This window comes from Myotis yumanensis, unplaced genomic scaffold (assembly GCF_028538775.1).
Source record: "Myotis yumanensis isolate MYYU_CA2020_CCGP unplaced genomic scaffold, mMyoYum1.0.hap1 SCAF_18, whole genome shotgun sequence".
NCBI lineage: Eukaryota > Metazoa > Chordata > Mammalia > Chiroptera > Vespertilionidae > Myotis > Myotis yumanensis.
In genome coordinates, this window is record NW_027223769.1 from 6,726,637 (window position 1) to 6,749,081 (window position 22,445).

At 39.0% G+C, this 22,445-nt stretch overlaps 1 protein-coding gene across 1 annotated transcript in view; it reads left to right on the plus strand.

Annotated features, from left to right (window-relative positions):
* LOC138997042 (zinc finger protein 568-like) overlaps positions 1–21,166 on the plus strand; it is a 36,142-nt gene extending 14,976 nt beyond the window's left edge. The window contains exons 3-5 of the mRNA XM_070398433.1: positions 3,146–3,269; positions 3,560–3,655; positions 17,154–21,166. Of these exons, the coding sequence (XP_070254534.1) occupies positions 3,146–3,269; positions 3,560–3,655; positions 17,154–18,583 (1,650 nt within the window). The 3' untranslated portion in view covers positions 18,584–21,166. The remainder of the gene's footprint in view (positions 1–3,145; positions 3,270–3,559; positions 3,656–17,153) is intronic.
* Positions 21,167–22,445: the final 1,279 nt, after the last annotated feature.

The following is a 22,445-nucleotide window of genomic DNA, read 5'->3' on the forward strand; positions in this document are numbered from 1 at the left end:
GACAGATTCCTTTCCCAGAATCTCTCACCAGTTACACCAGTTAATTTCCTGCTTCTCAGACACACAGGATGCAATTAGTCTCCCTCTCTACCTTCAGCTTACTCTGTTTACTGTACTTTGGAATGCTGTTGAAAGTATTTTTGTTTATTGGGATCCTATTCCTTTTCTGGACCCCAATTAATCATCTGCATGCTACATGAAACTTTTACATACCCTTAAACTAATTAAGTCACTCATTTCCCATAGCAAGATTCTTCTCTTTGTAATAGGAGCTAATTTAACCTGCTTAAAACCCTTCACCTGTGAAAGTAAATCTAACCATCTAAGGATGTGATCCTTCTTTTCAGCCTCATCTCTCTCTGCTCCCTCTCATTTGCCTCTAGTAGTTTCCAGAATACACAGTGCTATCTCTTGTCTTTGTTGCACAAGAAATACAAGAGAGGTGCTTATACCATACCACCATTATCTCTGGGTTCTATGAAGCCTGCTTGAGTCTCCTAATTATCCTCGGTGACTCTGATCACATTCCCTTATTCTGCATCTGTCGTAGTTCTTATCACACTGTATTGTAACTGTTTTTTAAAACTGCTTTTATTAAATACTAGAGGCCCAGTGCACAAAATTCATGCACTTGAGGGGTCCCTCAGCCCAGCCTGTGCCCTCTCGCAGTCCAGGAGCCCTCGGGAGATGTCTGACTGATAGCAGTTGGACATCCTTAGCACTGCCGTGGAGGTGGGAGAGGCTCGCCAGCCATCAGTCTGGCTTCTGGCTGAGCAGTGCTCCCCCTGTGGGAGCGCACTGACCACCAGTGGGCAGCTTCTACATCGAGCATCTGCCCCCTGGTTATCAGTGCACATCATAGCAATTGGTTGTTCCATCATCTGGCCGAAACCAGCTCTTTGACATCCCCTGAGGGGTCCGGGATTGTGAGAGGGCACAGGCCAGGCCGAGGGACCCCACCGGTGCACGATCCGGGCCAAGGAGGGACACAGGAGGTTGGCCAGCTGGGGAGGTACCGCAGGAGGGCTCCAGTGCGTGTCTGGCCTGTATCGCTGAGTCCCGATCGGCTGGACCCCAGGAGCAAGCTAACCTACTGGTCGGAGTGTCTGCTCCCTGGTGGTCAGTGCACATCATAGAGGGCAGTTGAGAGGCCTTAGCATATCATTAGCATATTATGCTTTGATTGGTTGAAGAGCCGACTGGACTGGACACTTAGCATATTGGGTTTTTATTATATAGGACTAGAGATCCGGTGCACAAAATTCATGCACGGGGGAGGGGGGTCGGGTCCCTCAGCCCAGCCTACACCCTCTCCAATCCGGGACATCCCTGTCGCAATCCAGGACCACTGGCTCTTAACTGCTCGCCTGCCTGCCTGATCACCCCTAACCACTTCTGCCTGCTGGCCAGATGCCCCTAACTGCTCCCCTGCAAACCTGATTGCTCTCCTGCTGGCCTGATTGCCTCTGAACTGCTCCCCTGCTGGCCTGATTACCCCCTAACTGCTCTCCCCTGCTGGCCTAATTGCGCCCTAACTGCCCTCCCCTGCCAGCCTGATCGCCCCTAACTGCCTCTGCCTCGGCCCCTGCCACTGTGGCTTTGTCCGAAAGGACATCCGGAAGATATCTGTTCTAATTAGTATATTACCCTTTTATTAGTATAGATTGAATAGTAGAAAATGTATAAGGTATGATGAATGACTGAGCACCCATTTTAAGAAGTAGAATGTTAATTATTGTTCAAAACACAAATAAAAAAAAATCCAGTGCCTTTCTCCACCCTTCAGAGGTAACTTCTGAGTTTCATGTTTTCATTCCCTTGATTTTGTTTACAGTCTTAACTATATGTGTTTATTTTGTTTAAAATTTGATGTAAATAAAATCATACTGTTTGAAATCTTCTGCAACTTTATTACTTGTCTCTCAGTATACGTTGAGGAAATGCATTCACGTTGTGAATTTATCCTACTATATAGCCATTTATTGTATGAATATACTTTTTTCTTTCATATTCATGTGGACATTCTTGGACTTGTTTCTTGGTATCATATGTAAGGATTTTCTCTAGGTATATTACTAGAAATAGAGTTGTTGGGTCATAGGGTATATGCATCTTCAACCTTCCTGACACTGCCCGGTTGCTTTCCAATGTTTATTTATACCCATTTACAAATCCTGTTACTTCATATCCTTATTAACACTTAGTATTGTCAGACTTTTACATTTTCAGCCAGTTGGTGGGTATGAATTGATATATTATTCTGATTTTAAATTTGCATATTTTTGGTACTAAATGAGGTTGAGCCCTGTTTCATGCTTTTGTCATGATTGAAGGGGTTCTTGCCTCTATTCAACAGAAGTCAAGAGAGGAGGCGAAACAGGTTCAAAAGAAGTGGTTTACTGAAAACAAGATGGAGGGAAAAGAGCCAGGGAGGATGCTTGATGCATCAAGAGAAAGCACACTAATGAAGAGTATGGCTCCACAAACTGCACCTGCATGAAGAATCCAGCCCTATATAAGCCAGACCCTGCAAAATGAATACCTAAACATTTGTTGGAGAACAGAGGGATGCAGGACAGCAGCCTTTGGTAGCATCAATTTTGATGACATGGAAAAGTGATTAGGATTTAATTTTCTGGCATATTAATGAGCTTGAGTTTTGAAGATATGATTAAGTCACTAAGTTATATTTAAATTCAATTTCAGAAATAGAAGTTTCATAAGACATTTTTGAATGATTCCAACTTTTAAAAAATTTATTGGGAGAATGGGAAGGATATGTTCACAAGTCTTATGTGCTGAAGATAGATTGTGCTGTGTACTTCAGTGTACAGTTTTACTTAGTTGGGAAACACCAATTATCTGGCCTTTGTTTATTCCCAGACCTGAGTGGCTAATGGAAGAGGATAATGCCAAGAGGTAACATTTATAGTTGCAGGCATGTTTAAGAATGATATATGCACCAAGAATAATGTGTGCTCTGATCACTCTTGTTTCCACACTGACCCATTCATGCTGAAGGGTCAAGCATAGCCTATTTTCCCAAGCAATTTCCTTACTGAATTGCTTTCTCCATTTTCTTTTATTCTATTATAAAGATTTTGTCCATTAATTTCCCAAATAGTATATTTATCTCTGGTTTCAGGGCTTGAAGTTCGAAGATGTGGCCATTTTCTTCTCTCAAAAGGAGTGGGAATGCTTGCACTCTACCCAAAAGGATTTGTACCAAGATATAATGTTGGAAAATTATAACAACCTGATCTCACTGGGTAAGTTTATCTGCCTCTCAAAATTCAGAATTGACCTGGAATTTTTATGTTCTTTGTTATCAATTTCTTGTGAGTACTTTTTCAAGTGCCTGGCTGAATTAATGATTCTTGCTTACCAAAGAATAGTTGTTTCTTGTGAAGTTAAAACTTGGCTGCTCCATTTTACTTTATCTTTTTAATTTCTCTGACCTTCACCCTTAAACTACTTACTCTTCTTTCTTGATAATCATGGATTGATTTTAATTCTGGAACACCCACAACAACCTTTGTTTTTTTTTTAACTTGAGCAGGACTTTGTGATTCTAAGCCAGATGTGATCTCCTTATTGGAACAGGGGAAAGAGCCGTGGATTGTTAAAAGGAAGGAGGCAAAAGAATGGTGCCCAGGTGAGTGATGTTGACTCGTATGGAGAAGGCCAAGGCAGGTGGGACTATGAGAAGGCAGCACTTCTGTGATGTTGGGAGGAAAGCTCCCTGAAAAGGCTTGAGATCTGGAACACAAAGTAAGGATGTATCAAAATCAGGCCTCTAATTTTTACTTCACTTAATACTCTCTTGCTAAGCTTCCTCATATTTCCCTCTGATTTCATGAAGGAAGTGCCTTCCTCCTTCCCAGGAGACAATCATTTTCCCTATACTTTGGGTCCAGTTTTATCCTGACTTATTTTATTTTATTATGTTTTTTAATCATCACCTGAGGATTTTTTTAAAAATTAATTTTAGAGAGAAAGGAAAGGGAGAGGGAGAGAGACAGAAACATCAATGTGAGAGAGAAACTTTGCCTCCCCTACACACCCTGACCAGGAACTGAGCCTACAACCTTTCAGTGTCCGGGATGACACACGAACCAACTGAGCCACATCAGCCAGGACTAGCCTGACTTTTTAAATTTTTATTATGTTTTTATTGATTTTAGACAGAGGAAGGGAGAGGGGAGATAAGAGAGAATCATTAATCAGCTGCCTCCTGCTCACCCTCCACTGGGGATTGAGCCTGCAAGCCAGTCATGTGCCCTGACTGGGAATTGAACTGTGACCTCCTGGTTCATGGGTTCATGTTCAACCATTGAGCCACACCAGGTGGTCCATCCTGGCTTTTTAAAAACAGTTCTATTGGGATATAATGCTATTGGGATACTGTAAAATTCACTTGTTTAAAGTACATTCATCAATTTTCAGTATATTCACAGAGTTTTGCAATTGGCACAATAATCTAACTGTAGAACATTTTCATCACCCCAAATTAAACCCTATACCTGTTAGTAGTCACTGTCCACACACAGACCTATGCAACCACTAATCAACTTATAATCCTTTTTATTTCTGTAAGGTTGGTAGTGATATCTCCTCTTCTATTCCTGATATTAATATGAGTCTTCTCTCTTTTTTCTTGGTCAAGCTAGCTAAAGGTTTGTCAGTTTTGATGATCTATTCAAAGAATCAACTTACAATTACATTGATTTTCTCTATTTTTCTTTATTTTGTTCATTTTCCCTCTAATCTTTATTATTTCCTTTCTTCTAGTATCTGGATTTAGTTTGCTCTCATTTATCTAGTTCCTTAAGGTGAATAATTAGTTTATTGATTTGAGATCTTGTGTGTGTGTGTTTTTTAATATAGAAATTTTAAGCTGTTAATTTCCCTTTAAGATCTGTTTTAATTGTATTCCATATGTTTTGGTATGTTCAGTTTTCCTTTCATCCAACTCAAAAGTATTTTCCAAATTCTCTTGCAATTTCTTCTTAGACCCATTAGTTATTTAAGAGTATGTTGTTTTCCATCTCTTTGTTGATCTTCTGACTAGTTGATCTATACATTATTGAAAGTAGATCATTGAATTGTTGAATTGTCTGTTTTTCTCTTCATTTCTGTTAGTGTTTGCTTCATCTATTTTGGGGCTCTGGAATTAGGTTCTTATATACTTAGGACTTATAGTTTCCTGAAATTGACCCCCTTATTATAAAACTAGAGGCCCGGTGCACAAAATTTGTGCTGGGGCGGGGGGGGGGTTCCCCTCAGCCCAGCCTGCACCCTCTCCAATCTGGGACCCCTCGGGGGATGCCTGACTGCCGGTTTAGGCCCAATCCCAGGGATTGGGCCTAAACCGGCAGTCAGACATCCCTCTCACAATCCTGGACCACTGGCTCCTAATTACTCATCTGCCTGCCTGCCTGCCTGCCTGGTCACCCCTAACTGCCCCCTCCTCCCTACTGGCCTGATCGCCCCTTACTGCCTCTGTGTGCTGGCCTGATTGTCCCTAACTCTCCCCCCTGGTGGCCTGGTCACCCCTAACAGCCCCCCACTGCTGGCCAGGTCACCCCCAACTGCCCCCTCCCTGCTGGCCTGCTCGATCCTAAGTGTCCCCGCTACCCCCCGCCGGCCTGGTCACCTCTTATTGCCTCCTCTGCCAGTCTGGTCGCCCCCAACTGCCCTCCCCCCGCCAGCCTGGTTGCACCATGTAGCCTGCTTGTTCAATCATTTGGTCATCCCTCATTAACCCCCCTGCCAGTATGGTCATAGGCAGCCACCTTGTGAGGGTGTGAGGGTCAATTTGCATGTTACCTCTATTATATAGGATAGGATAGGAGGTCCTTCTTTGTCTCTATTACAATTTTGTCTTAGTTTATTTTGTCTGATAAAAGTATAACTATTGAAACTCACTTTTGCTTAATCTTTTTCCATTCTTTTAATCTTTCTGTGTCCTTAAATTTATTTTGTCTATTGTAGACAGCATATACTCAGTTCATGTTTTTTAATACATCCTGCCTATATCTGCTATCTGTTTGACTATTTAATATGTTTATACTTAATGTAATTATCAATAAAGTAGGATTTATGTCTGACATTATGGTATTTGTTTTCTACATTTGTTATTTTTGTTTTATACTTCATTCTTATATTACTATAATTTATGTTAAATAGCCATATTCTAGAGTCCCATTTAGTTTTATGATTGTTTCTTTACTACAGTTTTTAGTTCTTTTTCCAGTGGTTGCTCTGAGAATTTCAGTTATAGTTTAGCTTAAAATAATTTAGTTTGGATTAACACTAATTTAACTTTAATCTCATTAAAAAACTATGCCCTAATATAGCCTGGTCCCTCCTTTTTTTCTTTGTACTATTATCATCATACAAATTATACCTTAATACATTATAAGTAGACTAGAGGCCCGGTGCACAAAAATTTGTCCACTCAGGGGTGTGGGGAGGGGGGTCCCCCAGCCCGGCCTGTGCCCTCTCGCAGTCTGGGACCCCTCAGGAGATAACGACCTGCTGGCTTAGGCCTGCTTCCCAGTGGCAGAGGGCAGGCCCAATCCCTAAGTGCAGCCCCTGGTCAGGCTCAGAGCAGGGCCGATTGGGGAGTTGGGGTGCCACCCCCTGTCATGCACAGAGCAGGGCGGATCAGGGGGTTGGGGTGCTGCCCCCTGTCACTCACAGAGCAGGGCCCATTAGGGGGGTTGTGGCTCCATACCCTGTCACACACAGAGCAGGGCCGATCAGGGGGTTGGGGAGCTCCCCCCTGTCACGCACAGAGCAGGGCCGATCAGGGGGTTGGGGAGCTCCCCCCTGTCACACACAGAGCAGGGCGGATCAGGGGGTTGGGGCACTGCACCCTGTCACACTCAGGGCAGGGCCAATGGGGAGGTTGTGGCTCTACCCTGTCACACACAGAGCAAGGCCCATGGAGGGGGGTTGAGGAGCCACCCTCTATCATCCACAGAGCAGGGCCAATCAGGGGGTTGGGGCGCCACCACTGTCACACCTGGGGCAGGGCCGATGGAGAGTTCATGGCTCTACCCTGTCACACACAGAGCAGGGCCCGTGGGGGGGGAGGGGCGGGTTGGGGCGCCGCACCCTGTTACACACAGAGCAGGGCCGATCAGGGGGTTGGTGCGCTGCACCCTGTCAAACACAGAGCCACAGGGCAATCAGGGGATTGGGAAACTCCCCCCTATCAGGCACAGAGCAGGGCAGATAGGGAGGTTGTGGCCCCGCCCCCTGTCACACACAGAGCCGCAGGGCGATCAGAGGGTTTGGGCGCTGCCCCCTGGCACGCTGATCCCGGTGCTGGGAGGCATATTACCCTTTTACTATATAGGATAGAGGCCTGGTGCACGGGTGGGGGCCAGCTGGTTTGCCCTGAAGGGTGTCCTGGATCAGGGTGGGGGTCCCCACTGGGGTGCCTGGCCAGGCTGGGTGAGGGGCTGAGGGCTGTTTTCTGGAAGCGAGTGACTGAAGCTTCCAACCACTCCTTTTTTTCTTTTCTTTTTTTTATTCTGGGCCAGCTTTAGCTCTGAGGCCTTGCTGCTGAAAACATGGATACAATGTTGCTAAAGCCTGGCTGAATGAAAGCCGGTTTCTGGGGGTTGTTTAGCTTCTTATTTGCAACATAGTACATAGTTGCTTAGAGTTGCAGTTGAGAGGCGGGGAACGTTGGAGTCCGCAGTCACTGGAGAAAGCAAGCCTCATGTTCACTTCCAGCTGCCTGGCTGCCGGCCGCCATCTTGGCTGACAGTTAATTTGCATATACTCACTGATTAGCCAATGAAAAGGGTAGCGGTCGTACACTAATTACCATGTTTCTCTTTTATTAGTGTAGATATTGGTAAGCAGAATAATAACTCTCCCAAAGATGTCCACATCCTAATCCCTGGAACCTATGAATAAGGAATTAAGGTTGTGAGTCAGCTGGCCTTAAATTAGGGAGATTATCCTAGGTTATTCACATGGGCTCAATGCAATCACAAGAGTCTTTGAAAGAATAAGAGATGTGACAGCATAAGAAATGTACAGAGAGGAAGGGGGCCATGATACTCTAAGGAATGAGCAGTCTTTAGGAGTTAGAAAAGATAAGAAAATAGATTCTTCCTTAGAGCCTCCAGAAGGGAACACAGTCCTTATGCTCATTTATTTTGACCTATTAAAACCTCTTTCTGACTTCTGACATTCAGAACTATAAGATAATAAATTGGTTTGTTTTACTAGTAAGGCACTATGCTTATGTTAACATGTTATATCAGAAATAGGAAAATAATATACCATCAACATGTTTTTATAATTATTGTTTTATGTAGTTATCTTTTAAATCAAATAGAAGAAGCAAAGAGTTACAAACAAAAATGCTTTCATATAGTCTTATATTTACCTACATAGTTACCTTTACTGGTGCTTTTTATTTTTTTGCAGATTCATGTTATCTTTTGTCCTTTTATTTCAGTCTAAACAACCCCCTTTAGTATTTCTTATAGAGCAAATCTGCTAGTGATAAAATTTTTTTGTTTTAAAAATATTCTGAGAATATCTTAATTTCCCTTTTATTTATAAAGAATGGTTTTGCTGGATAGAAAATTCTTGACTGACAACCCTTTGTTCTAACACCAAATCAAATATGTCAATTGTTTTCTGTTCTCATGGTTTCTGATGGAAAAATATGTGGGATTAGTTACTTCTCTCTGGAGGTTTTTCATCAATTGACTCTGATGTGTCTAGGTTTTGATCAGGCTTATTCCAACTTTACAGCAAGTTTTTCAACTTGGAGTTTGTTGAACCTCTTAGATGTGTATATTAATCTTTTTAATCAAATTTGGGAAATCATTGGAAATTATTTCTTCAAATGTATTTTTACGCCTTTCTTGTTCTCATTCATGTACTCTCTTTGTGCATATATTTCAACGCTTGGGGATATTCCTCAGGTCTCTCAGGCTCTGTTTTTGTTTTGTTTTTCATTTTTTGTCCCTTTCTGTACCATAGACTAGATATTCTCTCTATTTACCTATCTTCATTTTCACAGATCCTCTCTTTTGCCAGTTCAAATCTGTTACTGAGCTCTACTGATGAAGTTGTTATTTCAGTTATTATACTTTTCAACTCAGATTTCTATTTGGTTGTTTTTTATAATTTCTACTGATATTTTTTATTTAATGAGATATTCTTATACTTCCTTCATTTTTAAATCTTCATTGTTGCAAGTATTACATATGCCCACTTTTTTATTTCCATAGACCCCCACCAGCCCACTGCCCACACCCTGTTGTCTGTGTCCATGGGTTATGCATATATGCATACAAGGTCTTTGGTTGAATACCTCCCAATGACCAACCTTCCCCTGCCATCCCTCCGAAATTCCACACTCTGTTCCATGCTTCCATGTCTCTGGATTCACTCCCTTCATCATAGATTCCACATATGAGTGAGATCATGTGATACTCGTCTATCTCTAACTGACTTATTTCACTTAGCATGATACTCTCCAGGTCCCTCCATGCTGTCTCAAAGGGTAAAAGATTCTCCTTTTTTACTGCTGCATACTATTCCAGGGTATAAATGTAACACAGCTTTTTGTATCCACTCATCTACTGATGGGCACTTGGGCTGTTTCCAGATTTTAGCTATTGTAAGTTGTCCTGCTACAAACATAGGGATGCAATCTTTCTGAATGGTGTTTTGGGATTCTTAGGGATATATTCCTAGAAGTGTAATTACTGGGTCAAATGGCAGTTCCATATTTAATTTTTTAAAGAAACTCCATATTATTTTTCATAATGGCTGTACCAGTCTTCATTCCCACCAGCAGTGTACTAGTGGTCCTTTTTCTCCACATCCTCACCAGCACTTGACATTTGTTGATTTGTTGATGGTAGCCATTCTGACAGGTATGAGGTGATACCTCATTGTCCTTTCACAGATTCCTTTCACATTTTCACAGATCTCTCTGATGATCAGTGACTTGAGCATTTTTTCATATGTCTCTTAGCCATCTATATGTCCACTTTGGAGACGTGTCTACTTAGGTCCTTCACCCATTTTTTAATTGATTTGTTTGTCTTCCTTCTATTAAGTTGTATGAGTTCCTTATATATTTTGGATTAACCCTTTATCAGATGTATCATTGCCAAATAAATTATCCCATACAGTGGGCTCTCTTTTCGTTTTGGTGATGGTTTCTTTTGCAGTGCAGAAGCCTTTTATTTTGATGTAGTCCCATTTGTTTATTTTCTCCTTAGTTTCCTTTGCCCTAGGACAGGGGTGGGCAACCTTTTTGTGAGTGAGTGCCAAAACCAACAAAATCTCTGACTCAAAATTCTTCTGCGTGCCAACCCTAATTTTTTGAGAACATGTTATGCCTACTTGATATCTCTTAAGGTGTACGTATGTGAAGAACCTTGAAGAAATAATAAAATTCATTCGAGCGACAAAAACACAGTATATGATGATGAAAAATACATTTATTTTTAATGTATACATGTACACTGATAGTCCAACAGAAAACTTTATGACTCTGTTTAATATTATCAGTTGGACTTTTGCTGCTGCATCACTGATGACAGAGATTTTACATCAGGTTTATATTTTGTGACCTTCAGAGATATGCACGAGCTACTATCATCCGTCAGGCTACTCCTATTACGAGACTTAACAAAATTCATCACTGAGAACAAAGATTCACAAGTGTATGTGGATGAAACCAAAACACTAGTCAGATCTAGGAAGGCAGGGAGAGTTAAAGCAAAGGCATAGAAATTGCTCTTCCCCTCTCTCGTCAATCCATGTCTATGGTCTTGAAGATAACTTGTTATGTAAAATTATTTATTTATCTAAGATGCACCTACCCTGAATTTATCTGAAAAATAAAAAAGTCGATATTAAGAAAAAAATTGTAAATGGATGATTATAAGAGAGGGTTTCGCGTGCCAGCAAAAGTTACTGGCATGCCATATTTGGCACACGTGCCAGGGGTTTCCCACCCCTGCCCTAGGAGATGTATCCGTAAACATATTGCTATGAGATATGTCTGAGATTTTGCTGCCTATGGTTTCTTCTAAGATTTTTATGGTTTGCCGATTTACATGTAGGTCTTTTATCCATTTTGAGTTTATTCTTGTGTATAGTGTAAGTTGGTAGTCATGTTTCATTTTTTTGCATGTATCTGTCCAATTTCCCCAACGCCATTTATTGAAGAGACTCTCTTGACTCCATTGTTTGGTCTTGTCTCCTTTGTCAAATATTAACAGAGCACAATGACTTGGGTTGATTTCTGGGGTCTCTGTCCTGTTCCATTGATCTATATGCCCGTTCTTGTACCAGTACCAGGCTGTTTTGATTACAGTGGCTTTGTAATATAACTTGATATCTGGTATGTGATCCTTCCAACTTTATTCTTCTTCCTCAAGATTGCTGCAGCTATTCGGGGTCTTTTTTGGTTCCATATAAATTTTTGTACTAGAACTGTGTAATAGGGATTACATTGAATCAATAGATTGCCTTGGGTAATATGGACATTTTAATGATGTTGATTCTACCAATCCATAAACACAGTATATTCTTCCACTTGTTTATACCTTCTATCTCTTTTTACAACCTCCTGAGTTTTCCAAGTATAGGTCTTTCACCTGCTTGGTTAAGTTTATTCCTAAGTATCTTAATTTTTTTGTTGTTGCAATGGTAAAAGGGATTGTTTGTTTAGTTTCTCTTTCTGAGAATTCATTACTGATGTATAAAAAAAAGCCATCTATTTTTGGGTGTTGATTTTGATCCTGCTACATTGCCAAATTCATTTATTAAATCTAGTAGTTTTTGCCAAAACCGGTTTGGCTCGGTGGATAGAGCGTCGGCCTGCAGACTGAAAGGTCCCAGGTTCAATTCCGGTCAAGGGCATGTACCTGGGTTGCGGGCCCATCCCCAGTAGGAGATGTGCAGGAGGCAGCTGATCGATGTTTCTCTCTCATTGATGTTTCTAACTCTCTATCTCTCTCCCTTCCTCTTTGTAAAAAATCAATAAAATATATTTAAAAAAATAAAATAAATCTAGTAGTTTTTTGATGGAATCTTTAGGGTTTTCTATGTACAATATCATGTCATCTGCAAATAATGAGAGTTTTACTTCCTCCTTTCCAATTTGAATGCCTTTTATTTCTTGTCTAATCCCTGTGGCTAGGATTTCTAATACTATGTTGAATGAGGATGGTGAGAATGGACATCCCTGTCTTGTTTCTGTTCTTAGAGGAAATGATTTTAGTTTTTGCCCATTGAGGATGATATTCTCTGTAGGTTTGTCATATACAGCTTTTATTATGTTGAGATATGCTTCTTCTATTCCCGCTTTGCTGACAGTTTTTACCAAAAGAGGGTGTTGGATTTTGTCGACTGCTTTTCCTGTGTCTATTGATATGATCATATAATTTTTATCTTTCAGTTTGTTTATGTGATATATCACATTTATTGATTTGCGAATATTGTACCAGCCTTGCCTCCCTGGAATAAATCCCATTTGGTCATGGTGTATGATCTTTTTAATATATTGCTGGATCCAACTTTCTAATATTTTCTTGAGGATTTTAGCATCTATGTTCATCAGGGATATTGGCCTGTAATTTTCTTTCTTTGTAGTGTCTTTATCTGGTTTTGGAATTAGGATCATGCTGGCCTCATAAAAAGCTTGGACGTGTTTCTTCCTCTTGGATTTCTTGGAATAGTTTGAGGAGTATAGGTGTTCTTCTTTGAATGCTTAATAAAACTCCCCTGTGAAGTCATCTGGACCCGGGATTTTGTTGGATGAGAGTTTTTTAATTACTACTTTTATTTCATCAGTTGTTATTGGCCTACTCAGGTTTTCTGATTCTTTGTGATTCAGTTTTGGAAGATTGTATTTTTCTAGGAATTTGTCCATTTCATCCACATTATCCAGCTTTTTGCCATATAGTTGTTCATAGTATTTTTTACAATCCTTTGTATTTCTGTGGTGTCAGTGGTTACTTCTCCACTTTCTTTTCTAGTTTTATTTATTTGGATGTTCTCTGTCTTTTGATGAGTCTGACTAACAGTTCATCAATTTTGTTTATTCTTTCATAGAACCAGCTCTTGGTTTCCTTGACTTTTGTATTAATTTTTTAGTCTATGTAGTTTATTTCTGCTCTAATCTATTATTTCCTTCTACTTTCTCTGGGCTTTTCTTGTTATTCTCTTTCTAATTCTTTTAGTTGTAGAGTTAGTTTATTGTTGGTTTTTCTTGTTTTCTTTTTGTTTTGTTTTAGTTTTTTGAAGTATTCCTGTAGTGCTATGAACTTCCCTCTCAGGACTGTTTTTGCTGTGTCTCAGAGATTTTGAGTGTGTGTTCATTTTCATTTGTTTCCAGGAAGTTTTTTTATTTCTTTCTTGATCTCTTTGGTAACCCATTTATTGTTTAATAACATGCTACTTAGCCTCCATGTGTTTGAATGTTTTGGGGTGCTTTTAATATAATTGATTTCTAATTTTATTCCACTGTGATCTGAGAAGATGTTTGATGTGATTTCAATCTTCTTGAATTTGAAGAGACTTGTTTTGTGACTTGACATGTGGTCTATCTTTGTGAATGATCTACTTGAGGAGAATGTATATTCTGGAGCTTTGGGGTGAAATATTCTATAAATGTCAATTAAACCATCTGTTCAGTGTGTCTTTTAGAATCACTATTTTTTTGTTATTTTTTTGTCTGGAAGATCTATCCAGTGAAGTCAGCAGGGTGTTAAAATCTCCTACTATGACTGTATTATTGTTGATCACAACCTTAAAGTCCTCTAGAATTTTTTCATATATTTAGGAGCTCCTATATTGGGTGCATATATGTTTACCATGGTTATATCCTCTTTTTAGGTCAATCCCCTTAATATTATGTAGTGACCTTTGTTATCTCATGATGACCTTCATTTTGAAGGTTATTTTGTCTTATATGAGTATTGCTACCCCAGGTTTCTTTTTTTTTGCCATTTGCATGAAAAAAATTTTTCCATCCCTTCACTCTTATCCTGTGTGAATCTTCTGTTCTGAGGTGGGTCCCTTGTAGACAGCTTATAATTGGGTCATGCTTTTGTATTCATTTAGCTACCCTGTGTCTTTTGATTAGAGCATTTAATCCATTTACATTTAAGGTTATTGACTAGAGGCCCAGTGCACAAATTCGTGCACCAGTGGGGTCCCTTGGTCTGGCCTGTGGGATCAGGCCGAAACCGGCTCTCTGACATCCCCCAAGGGGTCCCAGATTACGAGAGGGCGCAGACCAGGCTGAGGGTCCCCACCAGTGCACGATCAGGGCTGAGGAGGGATGCGGGAGGTTGGCCAGCCTGGAAGGGGCCATGGGAGGGCTCCAGGGCATGTCCGGCCCATCTTGCCCAGTCCCAATTGGCCTGACCCCAGCAGCAAGCTAACCTACCAATTGGAGCATCTGCCCCCTGGTGGTCAGTGCATGTCATAGGGATTGGTGACTGTCTGCCCCCTGTTGGTCAGTGCATTTCATAGTGAGCAATTGAGCGGCCTTATATCATTAGCATATTATGCTTTGATTGGTTGAACAGATGACCAGACACTTAGTATATTAGGCTTTTATTATATAAGATAGGTACTTATTTATTACCATTTTAATTCTGTATGCCTAGATTTCTCTATTTCTTCTTTTTTATACATATATATTTTATTGAATTTTTACAGAGAGGAAGGGAGAGGGATAGTTAGAAACATCGATGAGAGAGAAACATCGATCAGCTGCCTCCTGCACACCTCCTACTGGGGATGTGCCTGCAACCAAGGTACATGCCCTTGACCAAAATCAAACCTGGGACCTTTCAGTCCGCAGGCCGATGCTCTATCCACCGAGCCAAACCAGTTAGGGCTCTATTTCTTCTTGTTATTAGGCAGTCCCTTTAGCATTTCTTGTAATGCTGGCTTGGTGGTGATGAACTCCTTTAGCCTTTTATTGTGTGAGAAGCTCTTTATTTCATCATCTATTTTGAATGATAGCCTTGTTGGATATAGTAATATTGGTTTCAGATCTTTGCTTTCCGTTACCTTAAGTATTTCATGCCATTCCCTTCTGGCCTGTAGAGTTTCTGATGAGAAATCAGGTGTCAGCCTATGGAAGTTCTTTTGTACATAATAAATTGCTTTTCTCTTGCTGCCTTTAATATTCTCTCTTTTTCTTTAATTTTTGGCATTTTAATTATGATGTGTCTAAATGTGGGTTTGGGTTCTTCTTGTTTGGGACTCTGAGCCTCCTTAACTTGTGTGACTTTTTTCTTCACCAGGTTAGGGAAGTTTTCTGCCATTACTTCTTTAAACATGTTTTTTATCTCTTTATCCCTTCCTTCCCCTTCTGGGACACTGAAAATGTGAATATTGTTATGTTTCATATTGTTCCATAGCACCTTTACTCCTTTAATTGTGTTTTCTCTTTGGTTCTGTGATTGAGTGATTTTTTTTAATCCTGTCTTCTAACTCACTGATCCAATCCTTAGCTTCCCCTAATCTGCTGCGAATTCCTTCCAATGTGTTCTTTATTAGTGCTATGTCATTTTTCATTTCCAACTGTTCTTTTTTTATAGTTCCTATATTTTTTCTAATACTGTTGAGCATCTTCACCATCATTATTCTGAACCCTAAGATAAATTTATTATCTCAATTTCATTTATCTCTTCTTCTGGAGTAATCACTTGCTCTTTCCTTTGGAGGTTATTTTCACTCTTCCTGAGAAAGAAATTCAGTGGAGGTTTTTGAGCAAAAGAATGACATGATCTAATTTATTTTAATAAGGATACGCTAGTTATTGTATTGGGTATGGAATATTAGGAAGGCAACAGTGGAAGTAGGGAGACCCATTATGATAGCATGTTAATCTTAGTATGGTTGGATAGGTGGTAAAGATACTGGTAGAAGTAGACATAATCTGAATATATTTTGAGGCTAGAAATGGGAGGACTTGCTGTTAGTTGTAATGTCCTACTCCTTTAGATTCTTATTTAGTTGATCTTAGATGGTTCCTTGACATTGTAGTTTACAAGTTCCTCAGCTAATTCAGCTTCTCACCAGAGGTGAAGAACCACTTTTTTAAATAATAAAAAAAAATTATTGTTGAAAGTATTACAGATGTCCCCTTTTTACCCCCATTGACACCCTCCACCCTGTCCCCACTCTACCCGCAGGTCTTCCACACTCTATGTCCATGGGTTATGCATATACTTTCTTTGGTTAATCTGTATGTCATCTTTGGAGAATATTTGACAAAGGAAGCAAGAACATACAATGGAGTAAAGACAGTCTCTTCAATATATGTGTTAGGAGAAATGGAAAGGTACATGCAAAAAAAAAAAAAATGAAACTAGACCATCAACTTACACCATACACAAGAATAAACTAAAAATGGATAAAAGATTTAAATGTAAGTCTGAAACCATAAAAATCCTAGAGAAAACCATAGGTAGCAAAATTTCAGACATCTCTTATAGCAATTGTTTGCTGATACATCTCCTAGGGCAGTGGTCGGCAAACTGCGGTCCCTTGAGTGTGGCTCTTCCGCAAAATACCACGTGCGGGTGCGCACGTACAGTGCGATTGAAACTTCGTGGCCACACTCAAGGGGCCAAAGAGCCGCATGTGGCTTGTGAGCTGCAGTTTGCTGACCACTGTCCTAGGGCAAGGGAAACAAAGGAAAATTTAAACAAATGGGACTACATCAAAATAAAAAGCTTCTGCACAGTAAAAGAAACCAACAACAAAATGAAAAGGGATCCCACTGTATGAGAGAACATATATATCAATGATACATCTGACAAGAGGTTAATTTCCAAAATATATAAAGAACTCATACAACTTAACAAAAGGAAGACAGGCAAATTCAATTTAAAAATGGGCGAAGGACCTAAATAGACACTTCTCCAAAGAACTACTTCTATAAGTTCACCTTATTTTCTCTATTCTCATTTTCCTCTGCCCCCTGTTTTTTTTGTTTGTTTGTTTGTTTTTGCAAAGCAATCTTAAGAGCTATTTATTTGCTAGTTTTAGTTTGTAATTTCTACCTTAGAAAAGCTTTCCTTTTTCCTGCAATAAAAAATACCTCCTGTTTTCTTGTTATCTTACAGATTGGGAGTCCAGAAGAGAAACCAAGAATTTATCTCCAAAGGAGGGTAGTTATGAAATTAAATCATTGCAACTAAAGATAACAAAAAGACCTATAAGTTCTAACCTTGTGTGTACTAGGGTCAAAGATAATAGTGAAATCAAATGCTACTTGGAGAAACAACAGGATGGACATTTCAAATCAGTGGTAATGACCTCTGAAGAAAGGTCTGCTTCTATTCAGTGTACAGTCAATAGACTACCTCAGATAATTCATAATGGAGTGAAATGTGAATGCAAGGAATGTAAGGAAGCTTTCAGTTACCAAGCATACCACCTCCAACATGAACGCAGTCATAATAAGGAAAAGAGCTCTAAATATGGAGACTATGATAAAGCCTTTAATAGTAGATCAGACTTGATTAAGCATCAGAGAATTCATAAAAGAAAGAAAAGTAATGAACATGAGAAATGTGCCTTTATTCAGGACTCTGAAATTACTAAACCTCAGAGCATTAATACTGGTGAGAAAGCTCATAAATGTAAGGAATGTGGGAAAGCCTTTCATTCTAGCTCACAACTTACAAAACATCAAAGGATTCATATTGGTGAGAAACCCTATAAATGTAAGGAGTGTGAGAAGGCATTTCCATCTACCTCACAACTTAATTTACATCAGAGAATTCATACAGATGAGAAATACTATGAATGTAAGGAATGTGGAAAAGCCTTCACCCGTCCCTCACACCTTTTTCGACATCAGAGAATCCATACAGGTGAGAAACCCCATAAATGTAAGGAATGTGGTAAAGCTTTTCGTTATGATACACAACTTAGTCTTCATCAAATAAGTCATACTGGTGAAAGACACTATGAATGTAAGGAATGTGGAAAGGCATATAGTTGTGCCTCTCAACTGAATCTGCATCAAAGAATTCATACTGGTGAGAAACCTCATAAATGTAAGGAGTGTGGGAAAGCTTTTATCTCTGATTCACATCTTATTCGACATCAGAGTGTTCATACTGGTGAGAAACCATATAAATGTAAGGAATGTGGGAAGTCCTTTCGCCGTGGCTCAGAACTTATTCGACATCAGAGAGCTCACAGTGGTGAGAAACCCTATAAATGTAAGGAATGTGGAATGGCTTTTACTTGTAGCACAGAACTTATTCGACATAGAAAAATTCACACTGGTGAGAGACCCCATAAATGTAAGGAATGTGAGAAGGCTTTTATACGAAGGTCAGAACTTACTCATCACCAGAGAAGTCATACTGGTGAAAAACCATATGAGTGTAAGGAATGTGGGAAGGCCTTTGGTCGTGGCTCAGAACTTAATCGACACCAGAAAATTCACACTGGTGAGAAACCTTATGAATGTAAGCAATGTGGAAAAGCCTTTATTCGTGGCTCACACCTTAGTCAACATCAAAAAATTCATGCAGCATAGAGGAATGAATGAAGACATGAGGGACAGTTCAGAATTTAATTGTAATCTGAAGTTCATACTAGTAAAATAGAAACAAACAAAAACCCCTGTGATTATAAGGAATGTGGGAAAGCATTTGAGGATAATTTAATATCAGAGTCTTTATTTAAGGGCCAGAATTTATTGAGCATTCGTTACTGATGAGAAACCTTATAAATGTTAGGAATTGGAAGCATTTATTTGTGTTTCAAATTAATTTGATATCAGTTCAATTGGTGCAAAAGCAAAAACCTTCATGAATGTAAGGAAAGTGTGAAGGCAGCAAATGTGTTAGAGACATTAATCATTTATTTTTTTTAAATATATTTTATTGATTTTTTATAGAGAGGAAGGGAGGGAGATAGAGAGTTAGAAACATCGATGAGAGAGAAATATCTATCAGCTGCCTCCTGCACATCTACTGGGGATGTGCCTGCAACCAAGGTACATGCCCTTGACCGGAATCAAACCCGGGACCCTTCAGTCCGCAGGCCTACGCTTCATCCACTGAGCCAAACCGGTTTCGGCGACATTAATCATTTAAACCTTTCTCAACATCAGGGTCATTAACCTTTAAGGGAAATAAAAGGATTCATAATATAATTGGCATATATGTGGGACACCAATTTGCTTTAGCTAACAAGTTATTTATCTGATAGTCATGAAGGCTATATTAATATTAAAATTGTAGAAAATTAGTTTACCCTGCCCAAGTCTTGTTCAGATTTGCAAACTTATTTTCTAAAATTAACTTGAACTAAATCAGAGTGGGAAAGGATTTAACCAATATTTAGTCTTTATTTGCCTTCACCACTATAACTCATTTTTTATAGGGCAAATTACTTAACTATGTCTAAATTTTCTCATTTATAAATTGGTAATATTAGCACCATATTTTTAGTAGCATTGTGAAAATTAAGTAATTACATTATATCCCATAGAACAGTCTGTATTGTATTGAAAGTCTGCTAGATAAGAGCTGCCTTTATTATTAATAAGTGTTTTTATTTTCATAAGTGTGTATTATTAGAGATTATACAAGAGGAAAGCCTTTGGGGTTCAGTGACTACATGAACATCTTAATTCATGTCTTTCTTTATTGAATGGTAAGTAATTCCTTCTGGAGAAAAATTAAAAACAAACTTTTATCATAGCTTATATTTTTGTCCCATCAGAAGATTCATAATGTAAAGAACCCCAGTAGAATAAAAGTGGGTAGCTATGAGGTCAGGGTGAAGACCTGGATGATATATTAAGACCTTAAAAAAATGACATAGGGCACACTCTATGGCTTCTGTTCTGGATAATTAGAAAATAACAAAGCCTTAGTCTAAATCCATTTTTTTCTATGTGGAAATTTAAAAGATAACTGTATAAATATTTTTATATTAAAAGGCAAATTATCATTAATAATGAATGACAAAAAGAAGACTACATGTTGAAATTTGCAGGATATAGCAATGCAAATCTTGAGGAAAATTTACTTCTTTCAATTTGTGTAGGAAACAGAAAAAATTAAGGCCAGGATACTTTCCCACTTAACTATACTTGGTACACTGCCCATTCTCTGTTCCTGGTAGGTTCCCAGTAAACATTGATGATTGAAGGAATAAGAGAATGAATGAATAAGCATTTGACCCTCATATGTTGAAAAGTTCTAACAAAATAATTGTAGGGCCAAAAATGAAAGAAAACTTGAAAACATTTTTTGAAATGAAAAACACTGTATCCTATAAAGAAAAAAAATCTCATGAATAAGAGGATATATAACTACAAAAGTGGAGGATATTTAAAGGAATAAGACAATATTATTGTGGCTGATACAGTTGGTTGCCTATTCATTGGTATTAACTATTCTTCCTTTGCCAGGGTTACCTGCCACCCACTTAAGTCTAAATGCAAGATGCTTGCTCACCTAGTTTGCTTTGCATCTTGGCATATGTATACCAGTCCTGGCCATAGGAGAATTGACAAAAGTCTGCAAATGATCTTCAGTTAAGTTTTCTTTCCTAACAAAATAGGAGGAAATAGTCCTCTTTTATACAGAATGCATGTCTATATGTCTGTGATACCTGGAATTATGGCCATTTTGCAACCAGAGGGGTAAGAGACAGATTGGCCTGGGATAGGTTGGAATTACCTTTGTCCTTAACATTGTTGAGCTGATGAAACAATTCAGAACTGCCCTGTTCTTGGACTTGGTGTGAAATAAGAAACTCCATCATATCTGTTATAAGTTTATACTCAACTTTTCATAATATATTTGAGTCTCAGGAAAAAATATTTTTATGAATATACACATTTATTCAACTTTATTTAGTAAGATGGGACATTGTTTATCATATTTTTACAGTATAACAAATTGTGGAAAAGCATTACTTTCTTCAACATATATTAATACCTTGGACATATTTCAGGTATGGTTTAAGAGCACTACAATATATTGAGTATGGCATTAAAGTGAGTCATGATCCTTTTGCTTTTGGAGAGTCTTGCCTTCAATTTGTAAAAACAAAAAAAATGTAACATCTGTGACATGCAATAAAGCAAACTACAATATGCCTATATGTGTATATGCACATTCAACTGTGATTTGGTAATTCATAGGAAATATGTGTTTAGAGTATTTTGCAGTGTGCCTATTTATATTCAGCTTTTTACAGTTGTCTGAAATCCTAGAAAAGTATTATTTTCCTGAATCAAGTAAGAATCAAGAAAAAACTAATTAAAGAACTACACCATGTTATTCCTCTATTACCAGAGTATCTTACAGATAAAATCTTCTAAGTGTTCAATATAAAAGAATCATAGTTATAAGGTTAGCATAACCCGTTGACCAAATTTGGGTAAGGAAAGTATCCAAATCAGCTATAAAAAACAGTACATTGTATTTATCAAATTTGAATATTCAAATTAAAATGCCAAGTTAAATCTAGCAGTCTAATAGAAAAGTAATAGAAATTTTTTATCCTGAATAAAGTGACCTGACCTGTCCAATTGTTTGAAAATGTAATGTGTAAAGAGAACCAAGATGGCGAGTAGGTGTCAGTACACACTGCTCCTATAACCACATCAAAATTCCAACTAAAATATAGAACAACCATTATTCAGGACCACCTGAAAGCTAGCTGAATGGAAGTCCTACAACTAGAGAAGTAAAGAAGTAAGCACATTTGAGACTGGTAGGAGGGGCACAGGCATGGAATGGGCTAGTCCAACACCCACGTGTGCCCTTGTTTTTTAGCTGGGAGGGGGATCGTTGCTGAGGAGGCTGCCCGTCAGGAGCAAGGGGTCCTAGCCCAGGATTCCAGAGTTGGGAAGAAAAGTCCTGGTAACTACAGACTATAAAGACCAGTGGGGATTGGAGATGCATGATACAGAGGTTGCTAGAGACCCAAGTGTTCCTTTTAAAGGGCCAGTGCACAAACTTACTTAGACTTAATCCTTCTAAGCTCCAGTACTGGGCAGCTTTAAGGGACCCAGAAACATATTGGAACTGAATTGTCTGGCATCAGGGCAGGAACTTGGGAGCAGCTTAATCCCAGATGGGGATACTTGCAGGGGTCATTGCCCCTGTTGCAGAGCTGGCTGGCAGGATCTAAATCTGTGTCTCCATCAGCCTGGCTTAACCCTTTGAGTGCCAACCAATATTCTAGGAACTATGCTAAAATTGCCAAGGCATTTTTGCTGATTTTACAGCAGTTTAGGAAAAAAAATTATGAATTGCAAGTAAATGAAGTTACATATTCAGAAACTTAAGGAAACCTTTACTACATTGACATATTTAGCAATATCATCATCACTAATCAAAGCAGACTTAGAACTGGACGCCATTTCGAAGCTT